The sequence below is a fragment of the Salmo salar genome, chromosome 10, assembly GCF_965601325.2.
Source record: "Salmo salar chromosome 10, fSalSal1, whole genome shotgun sequence".
NCBI lineage: Eukaryota > Metazoa > Chordata > Actinopteri > Salmoniformes > Salmonidae > Salmo > Salmo salar.
The window spans coordinates 112,656,599-112,672,500 of NC_138300.1; the positions used below are offsets into that span (position 1 = coordinate 112,656,599).

At 46.4% G+C, this 15,902-nt stretch overlaps 1 protein-coding gene across 1 annotated transcript in view; it reads right to left on the reverse strand.

The window, feature by feature from the left end:
* The window catches only part of met (MET proto-oncogene, receptor tyrosine kinase), a 99,577-nt gene that overhangs the window by 56,060 nt on the left and 27,615 nt on the right, over window positions 1–15,902 (reverse strand). Inside the window, exons 3-10 of the mRNA XM_014125644.3 lie at window positions 14,708–14,899; window positions 9,326–9,487; window positions 8,653–8,829; window positions 7,619–7,779; window positions 6,351–6,456; window positions 1,649–1,785; window positions 1,278–1,442; window positions 315–417 (exon numbers count right to left, since the gene is read on the reverse strand). Of these exons, the coding sequence (XP_013981119.1) occupies window positions 315–417; window positions 1,278–1,442; window positions 1,649–1,785; window positions 6,351–6,456; window positions 7,619–7,779; window positions 8,653–8,829; window positions 9,326–9,487; window positions 14,708–14,899 (1,203 nt within the window). The remainder of the gene's footprint in view (window positions 1–314; window positions 418–1,277; window positions 1,443–1,648; window positions 1,786–6,350; window positions 6,457–7,618; window positions 7,780–8,652; window positions 8,830–9,325; window positions 9,488–14,707; window positions 14,900–15,902) is intronic.

Below are 15,902 nucleotides of genomic sequence, written 5' to 3' on the forward strand. Positions count from 1 at the left end.
ACGTTACTGTGTGACTCAGAAGTGATGACTCCATCACATTTGAAGCGTGGGTTTTCCATTTCCTTTCCCCTCAATTTATACAAATCTATCTATCTCTGTTCGCCGTATTATTGAACTTATTTTCTCCTCTTTTCAGGGGCCTTAACGACAATACCAGCCACATAGTGTGTGTGACAGGGCCCGGAGGTATTTTGTTTTTGCGCAGGCAGGCAGATCTCCAGTTGGTCGTCTCCACAGACAGACAGACACTCAACGGGAAAGAGGTCTTGCTAAACCTCAATCCTAGTTTAATAAAGGTTAAATAAGACACTCACCACAGTGAAGACCTTGCCTTCCTGGGCTGTGGGGATGAGCACCATCTGAGGCTGGAGAGTAGAGTGAAGGTAGAAGCCCTGGGCCACCACCGTGCTCCCTCCACTATTGGGGACAGAGATTGTAGCCATGAATAATGATACAATGGGATCTCTATGGGGTAAAACGGCTGTTGGTGATTAGACACTAGCTGCCTATAAGCGCAATGCATAAAGATGCATTGTGATTTTAACGGGGAAACTGGCTGTCCTGGCCATAAACGTTATCCATCACTAGCACCCCATGTCATCACCTCCCTCATGCTACTTCCAACCATAAAGCCTAGCGCTAATGTGTCCCTCTTCGCCCACTTATCCTCTGTGAATATCTTTCTCACTTTCTCTTCTCCTTTATACACTCCACACACTGCTTCCTGTTATTTCTGCCTGTGACTTGTCTGTTTCCATAAACTCCCCCCTGCTCTCCATCATTCCTTCTCTGACACCTGTATCCTATACAGTATGGAACCTCTTCCTATGGATAATAACGGTTCATCTCTTTCCCTGCCTTCCTCATGTGGTGTGGAAGTTAGAATTCATCACCATTTACAGACTAACTAACTAACTGACTGGCTGACTGACTCATATAAAGTACCTGATGAAGGATCGTGTGGGCTGGATGGAGGGGATGAGAGGGTTAATGTTAGTATTGGGGTAGTATTGGATAGGGGAACAGACCTGATGAAGGATCGTTTGGGCTGGATGGAGGGGATGAGAGGGTTAAGGTTAGTATTGGGGTAGTATTGGATAGGGGAACAGACCTGATAAAGGATCGTGTGGGCTGGATGGAGGAGATGAGAGGGTTAAGGTTAGTATTGGGGTAGTATTGGATAGGGGAACAGACCTGATAAAGGATCGTGTGGGCTGGATGGAGGAGATGAGAGGGTTAAGGTTAGTATTGGGGTAGTATTGGATAGGGGAACAGACCTGATAAAGGATCGTGTGGGCTGGATGGAGGAGATGAGAGGGTCTTCGTTGTAGGTGAAGAGTACAGGAGCCTCCCGGACCACAGAGTCCACCCTCATATACACCGCCTGGAGGGACGGGGCCGACTGGGGAGGGGTTCTGCACATCAGCATAGTACCTGATACTCTGGAGAAAGAGGCAGAATACACATCAGCATATTGGAGAACACACACACATCAACACAATTCATCACATATAGATAATGTCCACATCAGCTCTAGACTCGATGCTAATGTTAACCTCAAAACCCAAACCTATTAAACCCAGTGTACAGTATATTGTACATATACACACAAGCATTTTTACTCGAAGCAGAAACAGTAGGTATTCACCTCAGGATTTCACAGGTGGCGTTTCCCACAGTGACCTGTCTGGTGTTTCCGCTGTCTAAGAAAGAGCCTCTGATGGTGAGCATGGTTCCTCCTAACTTAGGACCAAACACAGGGAAGATCTCTCTGATCACTGGGTTCTAGAGGGAGAGAGGAAGGGAGATGAATTACTTCAAACCCAACAACCACAACAACAACAACCACAACAACAACTACAACAACAACAACCACAACAACAACCACCACAACAACAACCACAACAACAACCACAACAACAACCACAACAACAACAACAACCACAACAACAACCACAACAACAACCTCAACAACAACAACAACCACAACAACAACCACAACAACAACTACAACCACAACAACAACCACAACAACAACCACAACTACAACCACAACAACAACCACAACCACAACTACAACCACAACTACAACCACAACTACAACTACAACAACAACAACCACAACAACAACCACAACTACAACCACAACAACAACTACAACAACAACAACCACAACAACAACCACCACAACAACAACCACAACAACAACCACAACAACAACTACAACAACAACAACAACAACCACCAACAACCACACCACAACAACCCAACAACAACCACAACAACAACCACAACAACACACCACAACAACAACTACAACCACAACAACAACTACAACAACAACAACAACCACAACAACAACTACAACCACAACAACAACCACAACAACAACTACAACAACAACAACAACCACAACAACAACAACAACAACAACAACCACAACAACAACAACAACCACAACAACAACCACAACAACAACAACCACAACAACTACCACAACAACAACCACAACAACAACCACAACAACCACAACAACAACTACAACAACCACAACAACAACCACAACAACTACCACAACAACAACCACAACAACCACAACAACAACCACAACAACAACCACAACAACCACAACAACAACCACAACAACAACCACAACTACAACCACAACAACAACAACAACCACAACAACAACAACAACCACAACAACTACAACCACAACAACAACCACAACAACAACTACAACCAGAACAACAACACACCACAACAACAACAACAACAACAACAACAACAACCACAACAACAACCACAACAACAACCACAACCACAACAACAACCACAACTACAACACACAACAACCACAACTACAACCACAACAACAACCACAACAACAACCACAACAACAACCACAACTACAACAACAACAACTACAACCACAACTACAACCACAACAACCACAACAACCACAACAACAACAACAACAACAACCACAACTACAACCACAACAACAACAACAACCACAACAACAACCACAACTACAACCACAACAACAACCACAACAACAACAACCACAACAACAACCACAACAACCACAACAACTACAACCACAACAACAACCACAACAACAACTACAACCAGAACAACAACAACCACAACAACAACAACAACCACAACAACAACCACAACAACAACCACAACCACAACCACAACAACAACCACCACAACCACAACAACAACAACCACAACTACAACCACAACAACAACCACAACAACAACCACAACAACAACCACAACTACAACAACAACAACTACAACCACAACTACAACCACAACCACAACAACAACAACAACCACAACAACAACCACAACAACAACAACAACAACAACAACCACAACAACAACTACAACTACAACTACAACAACAACAACAACAACAACAACAACAACCACAACAACAACCATAAGAACAACCAAAACAACAACCACAACAACAACCACCACAACAACCACAACAACAACATCAACAACAACATCAACAACAACAACCACAACAACAACAACCACAACAACCACAACAACAACATCAACAACAACCACAACAACAACCACAACTACAGTTTGTTTGCAAATCAGTCAGTTAATAACCTTTACTGCAGTGGGCTAAATCAGGGTCACACACAGTGATACTTGGTAGTCTTAAACAAATCTACTTTGAAACAAAAGTATACACCTCACACACATGGTTATGGGCTTTAAAAAAGAAGACACCTGTACCATGTCAGATATAGAGTTGAAATGTAATCAATTTTGAGTTTGTGTCCCAATATTACACTTTATATACACTAGGGCTATTTCAGCCACACCCGTTGCAGACAGGTGTATAAAATCAAGCACACATCCATGTAATCTCCATAGACAAACATTGGCAGTAGAATGGCCTTACTGAAGGGTTCAATGATTTTCAATGTGGCTCCGTCTGCCCGGTCAACTGTAAGTGCTGTTATTGTGAAGTGGAAACGTCTAGGAGCAACAACGGCTCAGCTGCGACGTGGTAGGCCACACAAGCTCACAGAACGGGACCACCGAGTGCTGAATCGTGTAGCGTGTAAAAATCATCTGTCCTCGGTTGCAACACTCACTACCAAGTTCCAAACTGCCTCTGGAAGCAATGTCAGCATAAGAACTGTTCGTCAGGAGCTTTATGAAATGGGTTTCCATGGCCGAATAGCCGCACACAAGCCTAAGATCACCACGTGCAATTAGGGCTGGGCGATAAGGGCAAAATATCATATCACTGTATTTCAAAAAAAATGGATGGTATGGCGATATTTGATGGTATTTTATGTTTTTGAATAATAAAAGTGCGTGGCCCTAGAGTGGCTACACATACATTCCAAGTGATTTCAATGGGTCTTTCTCCAATCTGGCTGTTTTATACTGTTCAATTCAACTTCAACCCAAAATAATTTCTGCATTTCCTGCACTCATTGGAGATAATTCCCACACTGCCACGTAGAGCTGCACGATATGGGCAAACAATCTAGGCCTTATTTTTAATCAAATGTTGCAATTGCGATTTGACTTGCGATTTAGAGCAAAACACTTGGGTGAACTGTTGGAATCGTGGAAATATAATGATTATTCTAATTCTATAGTTAGAATTTAATAGTGTTTGTTAAATGGTTGGATAGCTAATTATGTTTGCTCTGACTCAGTATATTTATTAGCTAGCTAGTGATTAGCTATTAGCTATTAGCAATTAGCATTAGAAATTAGCATTAGTGGCGAACAAGATTTAGGCCCAACTTGCTAAGAAAATACTAAATAGCTGTTTGCAGATGTAATAAACAAACTAATAGTGTAATCATAGAATGCTTGTGGATTTATATTAAGAAGCAAAGTGAAAACAGCATCGTTGTCATCAACATTGTTGCGTGTGCTGCATTGACCATGCAGACTGAACACAAGTGCTTCCTGGTCGAGGAACAACAAATTGAGTGAGAGGGTGCGGGGCTAGGTATGTGTGGAAACTGGCATAGAGAGAGAGCGGGGGAGAGCTGACTCAAGTAGCGAAGTAAACTACAAAAATAGACGTTACACACAGCGTATCCCATTTAACAAACCAAACATTCAAATACCGTTATAGAAGGTAAAGTAAAAACCCAAACCGGTCCGTGCATCAATACCGGTATATCGTAAAATACCATATACTGCCAAGCCCTATGCGCAATGCCAAGCGTCAGCTGCAGTGTTATAAAGCTCGCCGCCAAACGTGTTCTCTGGAGTGATGAATCATGTTTTACCATCTGGCAGTCCCATGGGCAAATCTGGGTTTGGCAGATGCCAGGAGAACACTAAGTTTGGTAAAGGAGGAATAATGGTCTGGGGCTGTTTTTCATGGTTCGGGCCCCTTAGCTCCAGTGAAGGGAAATCTTAAAGCTACAGCATACAATGACATTCTAGACGATGCTGTGCTTCCAACTGTGTGGTAACAGTTTGGGGAAGGCCCTTTCTTGTTTCAGCATGACAATGCCCCCGTGCACAAAGCGAGGTCCATACAGAGTCCTGACCTCAACCCCTTTGGGATGAATTGGAACACCGACATCGAGCCAGGCCTAATCGCTCAACATCAGTGCCCAAACTCACTAATGCTCTTGTGGCTGAATGGAGTAAATCCCCTCAGCAATGTTCCAACATCTAGTGGAAAGTCTTCCCAGAAGAGTGGAGGCTGTTATGGCAGCAAAGGGGGGTCCTCCCGAGTGGCGCAGTGGTCTAAGGCACTGCATCACATTTGCTAGCTGTGCCGCTAGAGATCTTGGTTCGACACAGTCCAGACACAATTGGTTCATCGCGCTCTAGCGACTCCTGTGGCGGGCCGGGTGCATGCACACTGACACGGTCGCCAGGTGTACGGTGTTTCCTCCATCACATTGGTGTGGCTGGCTTCGTGTCAAGAAGCAGTGCGGCTTGGTTGGGTTGTGTTTTGGAGGACGCACGGCTCTCGACCTTCTCCTCTTCCGTGTCCGTGTCCGTACGGGAGTTGCAGCGATGAGACAAGACTGTCACTACCAATTGGATACGACAGAATTGGGGGGGAAAAGGTGTAAAAGTAAAAAAAAATATTATAATAATACTAATATACTAATAGCAGCAAAGGGCAATTTGGTAATTTGACTGCAGGAAAAGACTACTGTAAATCAATCCGTCTGTGACAGTGATCACCAACTGTAGTTGGAGAGATACAGAGAGAGAACCAAAGCCTGCACACATTGTAGCTCTCCAGGACCAGGGTTAAGACTACTGTCACTGAGTTCATATTGTGATTGTGAGTGGAGACAGTATTTAGTGCTTACCACGAAGGTGAATCCCTGTTGTTGGGCCATCTCCTTTCCACTGTGGACCTTCACCACATTGCTGGCGTGAGACGAGTTCACAGGAGACACTGGAGCACACACCAACCTCACACACACACACACACACACACACACACACACACACACACACACACACACACACACACACACACACACACACACACACACACACACACACACACACACACACACACACACACACACACACACACACACACAGAGACGTGTACACAAACAAACATACACACAATTCAACAAAAAATTATTTATCCCACAAAAGAGGACCAAGAAGGCTAAAAACAAAACTTGTGTGCTCACTCTGGCTGGAGTAAGCAAGAGTTTAACCTAATTTGATGATATCCCTACTACGCAGCAATAAAACACAATGAAGCCATCTTTCAGGGGGGTGTTTTTCAATCTTCTATACAATGAGTTGACTATGACATGGGGGATGTTTGGGCACAAGTGTCTTTGAGTTAAACGCTGCTATCTGGCATGGCCTCTTGGACTAGGAAGAGTGAAATTCTGAATACAGCCATTCTCCCACTAATTTAACACTTACTGAAGTCATGAGCAGAAAGCGAGTCAGGAATGCTGGAACGCCTTGGCGCTTGGAGTTCTCATTCCATGGCGCCCTTTCCTTAACATTCTTCATTCAACTGTTTAACCCTCTAACCCTTATCCTAACACATGAACATACAGTAGCTTTAAGCACCAGCTGTCAGAGCAGCTCACAGATCACTGCACCTGTACATAGCCCATCTGTAAACAGCCCATCTATCTACCTCATCCCCATACTGTATTTATTTATCTTGCTCCTTTGCATCCCAGTATCTCTACTTGCACATTCATCTTCTGCACATCTACCATTCCAGTGTTTAATTGCTATATTGTAATTACTTTGCCACCATGGCCTATTTATTGCCTTAACTCCCTTATCTTACCTAATTTGCACTCACTGTATATAGACTTTTTGTTTTCTTTTGTTTTTTGTTTTGTTTATTCCATGTGTAACTTTGTGTTGTTGTATGTGTCGAATTGCTATGCTTTATCTTGGCCAGGTCGCAGTTGCAAATGAGAACTTGTTCTCAACAAGCCTACCTGGTTAAATAAAGGTGAAATAAAATAAAATAAAAATAAAAGTACTCCCATCTATGCACGCGCTCACACACACACGCACACACACATGCACACGCACACTCATGCATGTGCACACACACACGCCCTCCCTGTGCATCCTCTCTCACCTGTAACTGTTGCTCTCTCGTTTCAGAAGTTTACATGGTGCTCCGGCCAGGTCCAGGCTGATAAGTGTATGGTCAAACCTCTCTGTCTTGTTGAAGCCAAAGTTCCTCCCACACACCGTCACCTTGGTGTCTCCTCCCAGGGGGCCGTTGGCTGGGGAGATCTATCCAAAAAGAACAACAACACTCAGACATCCCTCAAAAAACCTTCAAACAACACAGAAAGAGAAAACCCTGTCTAGATCCAGGTGCTGGTATTAAACAACAAGTGTAAAAAACTGACACTAGAAAAGACAGGCGACCAGACAAACAAACTTCAAACTATCCTTCAAACAACAATAGAGGAAGGAGTCTCTTACAAACTCTCCAGTAAAGGCGTGACTGTCTTTTTCACAGCCAAACCCTGCTGAGTGTTTGCCATGTTTGCAGGTTACTCGTGGGAGCTTTGTACTTGTCTAAAGGGTATATGACACATTCAATAAGACATATCCTCAGATGACACCAGTCACTGTCTGCTTGTCTTGGTCCATGTAGACACTGTCACAGTATGGACTGTCACAATAAAGACAGAAAAACCCAACAATTCCAGTGTTCTCACAGTATGGACTGTCACAATAAAGACAGAAAAACCCAACAATTCCAGTGTTCTCACAGTATGGACTGTCACAATAAAGACAGAAAAACCCAACAATTCCAGTGTTCTCACAGTATGGACTGTCACAATAAAGACTAAAAAACCCAACAATTCCAGTGTTCTCACAGTATGGACTGTCACAATAAAGACAGAAAAACCCAACAATTCCAGTGTTCTCACAGTATGGACTGTCACAATAAAGACAGAAAAACCCAACAATTCCAGTGTTCTCACAGTATGGACTGTCACAATAAAGACAGAAAAACCCAACAATTCCAGTGTTCTCACAGTATGGACTGTCACAATAAAGACAGAAAAACCCAACAATTCCAGTGTTCTCACAGTATGGACTGTCACAATAAAGGCCAATACAAAGCTTTTTGAACTTGAACTGGCTAGTTACCATGGTGATGATGGGAGGGCAGGAGTCCTGGGTCCAGAGGGAGGTTGGGTGACACTGGGCCAACCTGGTGCAACGGCCGTCACACCAGCCACATCCCATAAACCCTGGCGCCAGCAGGCAGGAACTACACGTCCACTGCTGCTCACAGCCTGGACCAGTCAGAGGCACCTTGGTGATCTGGGGGCACACAGGACAACCAATCAGAATACAGACACAACACAGCGCTAAACAGGTTTGATTCCAGCATTGATCACATAACTAACTGTAAGTCACTTTGGATAAAAGCATTTGCTAAATAAACCACATACTGTGATATACCTCTGTCATACATGCTGGGGTTTTCTCTCTGATCAATAGGCATACGGGAAAACATTCACTTTGAACTGTTGGCTGGGCATTTGTAGGACATTGACGTCAAGCTCTCAGGACATTGTTTCCAATCATCTGTTGGCTCTGGTACATGTTGAACACCGTGTCTCGGTGCCAGGGGGCTGTTGTTTCCATCACACCAGTAATGTGAAGAATGCCTGAGTTCTGATTATAATACAGTGTGTGTGTGTGTGTGTCTTTGAGTGTGTCATTATACACTACGTGTCTTAGTGTTAGTGTGTGTGTGTCTCCATAGAGTATGTGTATGCATGCGTGTGTGTGTGTGAGTCTGCTCTCTATTCACCTTATTTCCTGTCACCAACAATAGGGAGCCATCCTGGCTGCGCTGTGGAGAGCCAGTGTGGCCCTGTGGGAACAGGAGTGCCACCTCGGGGGAAACACAGCGTGAGGGGTCCAGGCGGAAGTCCACGTGGGGCGTGCTGCGTTTGGAACGGGAAACTACCACCTGGGGAAGACAGAGGCCAGGCCAGGTCAGTAAAATGCGAAGTTACACCATCTAATGTGAAAAACAGCCCTGTCTACCGGAGATGCCACACGTACCTCACGTTATTAATAATGGGTCAATGTAATGATGTAGAAATGCACTGTGAGGTACTGTACTTGGCATGGTATTTGAATTCACTGTTTCTTTATTGTTGTTGCTGGTGTTTTCAGTCAATGTGAACAGGGCATGGGGATTTGATAGGACTCTTTAGTGCTGAGCAAATCTGCTGTCGTTTCTTCTAATATGCTGTACAAGATTGAAAGTTGCAATAGAATAGAAAGGGGTAACATCATGGAATCTTGTGATGTTGACCAGGGTATATCGTGGTGTTGACCGGGGTATATTGTGGTGTTGACCGGGGTATATTGTGGTGTTGACCGGGGTATATTGTGGTGTTGACCAGGGTATATTGTGGTGTTGACCAGGGTATATTGTGGTGTTGACCGGGGTATATTGTGGTGTTGACCAGGGTATATTGTGGTGTTGACCAGGGTATATTGTGGGGTTGACCAGGGTATATCGTGGTGTTGACCGGGGTATATTGTGGTGTTGACCGGGGTATATTGTGGTGTTGACCGGGGTATATCGTGGTGTTGACCGGGGTATATTGTGGTGTTGACCAGGGTATATCGTGGTGTTGACCGGGGTATATTGTGGTGTTGACCAGGGTATATTGTGCTGTTGACCAGGGTATATTGTGGGGTTGACCAGGGTATATCGTGGTGTTGACCAGGGTATATTGTGGTGTTGACCGGGGTATATTGTGGTGTTGACCAGGGTATATCGTGGTGTTGACCGGGGTATATTGTGGTGTTGACCAGGGTATATTGTGCTGTTTACCAGGGTATATTGTGGTGTTGACCAAGGTATATCGTGGTGTTGACCGGGGTATATTGTGGTGTTGACCAGGGTATATTGTGGTGTTGACCAGGGTATATTGTGGTGTTTACCAGGGTATAATGTGGGGTTGACCAGGGTATATTGTGGTGTTGACCGGGGTATATCGTGGTGTTGACTGGGGTATATTGTGGTGTTGACCAGGGTATATTGTGGTGTTGACCAGGGTATATTGTGGGGTTGACCAGGGTATATTGTGGTGTTGACCAGGGTATATTGTGGTGTTGACCGGGGTATATCGTGGTGTTGACCGGGGTATATTGTGGTGTTGACCAGGGTATATCGTGGTGTTGACCGGGGTATATTGTGGTGTTGACCAAGGTATATCGTGGTGTTGACCAGGGTATATTGTGCTGTTGACCAGGGTATATTGTGGGGTTGACCAGGGTATATTGTGGTGTTGACCAGGGTATATTGTGGTGTTGACCGGGGTATATTGTGGTGTTGACCAGGGTATATCGTGGTGTTGACCGGGGTATATTGTGGTGTTGACCAGGGTATATCGTGGTGTTGACCGGGGTATATTGTGGTGTTGACCAGGGTATATTGTGCTGTTGACCAGGGTATATTGTGGGGTTGACCAGGGTATATTGTGGTGTTGACCAGGGTATATTGTGGTGTTGACCAAGGTATATTGTGGTGTTGACCAGGGTATATCGTGGTGTTGACCGGGGTATATTGTGGTGTTGACCAGGGTATATCGTGGTGTTGACCGGGGTATATTGTGGTGTTGACCAGGGTATATTGTGCTGTTGACCAGGGTATATTGTGGGGTTGACCAGGGTATATTGTGGTGTTGACCAAGGTATCTTGTCGTTACAGAGAAGGGGCTAATAACACAGTAACACTGAATTACATTTGACTTGTAAAGTAAAGTAACGCCTCTATTGGGCACAGCTGAAAATGAGAGCTTTTGGGAGTTTTTTTCCATTGGCATTGTATGGGCCCGTTGGGCCACTCCTGCTACTGTGTGCAGGGTAATAACTAATGCTGCTGTATTGAGGGTGAGATGACAGATTGGCAGATTAGAGCTAACCACCATGGAGGTGGAGGTGGAGGGAGCTACAGGGAGACGGAGGGACAAAAGACATCGCCTGCAGGCAGAGAGAACAGCACAAGAGCACTGTATACCTGGACATGTCGGGAGGTGTTTCAGACGTCTTACTAATCTACAAACACAGTCAGTTAGGCAGGCAGGCAGGCAGGCAGGCAGGCAGGCAGGCAGGCAGGCACACTGGCAGCCAGGTAGGCAGGCAGGCAGGCAGGCAGGCAGGCAGGCAGGCAGGCAGGCAGGCAGGCAGGCACACTGGCAGCCAGGTAGACAGGCAGGCAGGCAGGCACACACGCAGGCAGGCAGGCAGGCAGGCAGGCAGGCAGGCACACACGCAGGCAGGCAGGCAGGCAGGCAGGCACACACGCAGGCAGGCAGGCAGGCAGGCAGGCACACACGCAGGCAGGCAGGCACGCAGGCAGGCAGGTAGGCACACTGGCAGCCAGGCAGGCAGGCAGGTAGGCACACTGGCAGCCAGGCAGGCAGGCAGGCACACACGCAGGCAGGCACACACGCAGGCAGGCAGGCACACAAGCTGGCAGGCAGGCACACTGGCAGCCAGGCAGGCAGGCAGGCACACATAGACGCATACACACACACACACACTCCTACACACAGATACAGTGTAGTGTACACCTGGAGTAACATTCATCATGTGTGGTTAGGCTGCAATTACAGGCTTGGAGCTCAGAACCAGTTGGGTTAGGGTGAAACATAACAGTAACAGTGGGCTGTAATGGAGTGTGGTTATGTCCTGTTTGACTAAGGAACGCTCTGGTTACATCATCTACTTTATCAACCCAACTCCCCTCTCCATCTATCCCCCCTTTCTCTTTATTGACTGGCCCTTAGCCAGGTGTGTGACTGCAAAGTGTTGCTTGCTTGAGTGCAGGTAAGCTTCCTGCAGTGTTTAGGTACTGTTTAAATAAAGTTGAACAAAGATCATATCTTTGTGAGTGACTTGAGCCAGTCAATGAATGGCATGTCCCCGGTCTCAGGGACTGCTATTTTCCTGAAGGGGCAAGTCTGTCCTCAGTGGCCAGTAACAGTGGGGATAATGTGTATGTGTTGCTTTCCACTGGGGACGTCCCCCATACAACAGTCCTAGTCTCTCTCTCTCTCCAGAGATGATAGTGGTGTGAATTACAGCTTATTGTATGAGCCAGAGGAAGTAAGCCTATAAACACAACCCCTGTGTTATTCCCACAGTGATACTGAGCCACAGACTTCCTGAGCCAGAATGAGAGACCTCAGGGACAGACCACAGCGCACTCTTTATTTCTCTCTGTCACCTTCCCTCTCTCTTTCTCTCTCTCCCTCGGTGCTAAGAGCATTTTTCTCTGGGAACAAAGGGTAAACAGAAAGAAAGGCAGTTGACAGAGGCCTTTCCTAGGATTCTAATAAGCTAGAAGCAATCTTTCAACCTCTATTCCTCCCTATTTTTCCCCTTTGTCTTTCTCTCCATCTTTCCCCCTTTCTCTCTCCTTCCCTCTCTTCACTTCTCCATGCCTCCTCTTTCTATCTTCCTCCCTGCCTCTTTCTCTTCCTCCATCTCTCTCTCTCTCTCTCTCTCTCCCTCTCTCTCTCTCCCCCTCCATGGGGCCCTCTGCACCCCTCTCTCAGGACAGCTGTTCTCCTTCCCAGAGCCATGTCCTGAGACAATGAGGTTAGAAATTTCACCAACAACAAAAAAAGAGAAAAAAAACGTGCCAACAGCTGCGGCACTCTGCAGAAAGAGAGAGAGAGAACGTGTCATCGAAGCTCGGCGCTCACCATTAACGGGCCGTTCGACTCATAACCCTGTTTCCCGCGCAGCTGTCGCCGCCTTTTCCCCGTTCCCGTCGTTCTTCCATTACTTTTTTTAACCCCATTTTTCGGACCGTATTTATAAAACACCATCAGGGGGAGTTTTAGAGACCAGAAGGGTTCATTTAAAGGAACATGCAAGACAGAACACTCCAAAAGCTTTTATCAGTGGTGTTCCACTTCTTATTTGTATTTTTTTTACCCCCCAATTTCATGGTATCCAATTGGTAGTCCAATTGTGACGCAGCCTGGGATCGAACCCGGGGCTGAAGTGCCTTAGACCGCTGCGCCACTCGGGAGGCCCTTGGTGTTCCACTTCTATCTGGCCTGACTGAACCTAGCCTGATCCCAGATCTTTTTGGGCTGTGTTGCCAACTTCTATGGTCATTGTCACGGCCAATGCATTGTGCATGTAAACAGGGCTGGATGTTGGTTGATCTGGGACTAGCCTACACTGAAACCCTGAGTTCATCCCGTCTATAGGAGACAGAGAGACAGCTGCTGAGAGAGGAGCAGGTCTACTGACAGACAGACAGACAGACAGACAGACAGACAGACAGACAGACAGACAGACAGACAGACAGACAGACAGACAGACAGACAGACAGACAGACAGACAGACAGACAGACAGACAGACAGACAGACAGACAGACAGACAGACAGACAGACAGACAGACAGACAGACAGACAGACAGACAGACAGACAGACAGACAGACAGACAGACAGACAGACAGACACAAACACACACGACATGGGAAAGTGAAAGCCACCGTTGGCTGTACATGTCATTGATAGGCAAAACCAGCCATGTTGTGTTTGCTCAGATGGTAGAACTCGGTGGAATGCAGCAGCAGGGCTTGTGGAAGCATGGAGAGGCAAGGTTGGGGGTCATGTGTTGAGCAAACAGGAAGGAAGCCCCCCCTCCAACCTGCCTCTGTACTGGTTGCCACCTGTGTCTCAGCATGCTGTGTCCCCAAAATGGCTGGTTTTACTGGTCACGTACCAACATCCTGCCCCATTTACATGCACAATGAGAAAGGGAAACAGTGCTGCTTGGCAACCGCATTGACAGGCAGGGGAGATTATGTTGTGCAGGTTTCTGTAGGGCTTCAGTGTACACTCAGGACTAAGGGCCACAGTGGTGGATACGGTTGTTAAGTTAGGTTGTTTCCTTTCTTCTACTTGGGCGACCAGGTTAAACGCTCGATGCCTTGTTGTTCATGCAGCTTCAGCCCAAACCATTTTGAAGTAAATGAATATCACCCAGTAACAGTCGACCCCTTCTCCAGGCCAACAGTGTCTCCAGGGCCCAGATAAAATACATAACCCTTCATAAGGGCGTTTTACAGATTCATTCATGCCTATAAATGCATTATAAAGCTTATTTTCTTAAAGTATTACAGTATCACCCTTAGTGTCCCCAACCTGTATGAGACGTCCATCTGTGGTGCCCAGGCTGGCCACGGTCTGTTCCTGGGCGGTTGCCACGGCAATGGAGGTGAGCAGGACTTTGCTGAACTGACCGCTGAAGTAGTCCAGTCTGGTCATTGGGGTGGTCACTTCCAGACGGTATCCCTCCCCGTGCTTCCCACAGCCAAACGAGTCGTCTGAGGAACTCTGGGTGGAGAGGAAGACAGGTAACATTCAGCAGAAGATACACCACATGGATCACATTAATGTTGCATGAAAGACGTGTTATACATCCACACTGTTATTAACGTCTCAGCTTTCTCAGTCACATTCAGAGTGTCTTAACTGATAAAAGAGCCATTATCCTATGAGCTACAGTACATGCCCTCCTGCCCCTGCCAGATGTGGGTAACCGGGCAGGGAGAGGAAGAGGGATGGAGAGCGGGGCAGAGCTGGGCTTGGTATGCCCCCTCATCTGCTCTTTCATCAGACCCTGCTCGTAACTGAGAGCTCAGTTGTGGCCCACTGTGGCTGGCACAGTGTGTGTGTTTAGGAGATCATCACACATGGCAGGAATCCATGGGAAACACAACGGAATGCGTGCTGGTGCGGCTGCCATGACGTTACACAACTGCACTGTTCTCTCTCCCTCTTTGTCTCCCTCTCTCTATCTCACCCAACAGACATACAACAGACTTCTTCACACAGACCTATTTTTCACTCTCCAGAAACTTTATGTGGGTTTGTTCAACTGCACACTGTTTGGCACAGGCAGCCCTATGCATGTTGTCACTTGACCACTCTCTCTAAAAATCCCACTTTGAACACCAACTACCTCTAGAAGTCATTATCATTAAACCATTATTCTGACCCTCTGAAGAATCATCAGAGGTCACCAGCCATTGAAGCTGACAACTTTCCCCAGCCACCGGCTGGTCAAGCTCTCAAGGCCCCTACCATTACACACCCCGGCCCCCCCAGTCGGCCATCAATAATTAACGAAACCCGAGGCTGGCACGTGGGGGGCCGTGACTAAACAGGCAGGGCCAGCTACAGAGATTAAGGTGCTGGGTACAGACTACAGAGAGCTGAGTAAAGAGGGAGAGGGTTGCTGATTAAGCCTCTAACTTGGCCAGGCCTGACAGCGCCTACTGTTTCACAATACGCTCCAGAGAGAGAGAGAGAGAGAGAGAGAGAGAGAGAGAGAGAG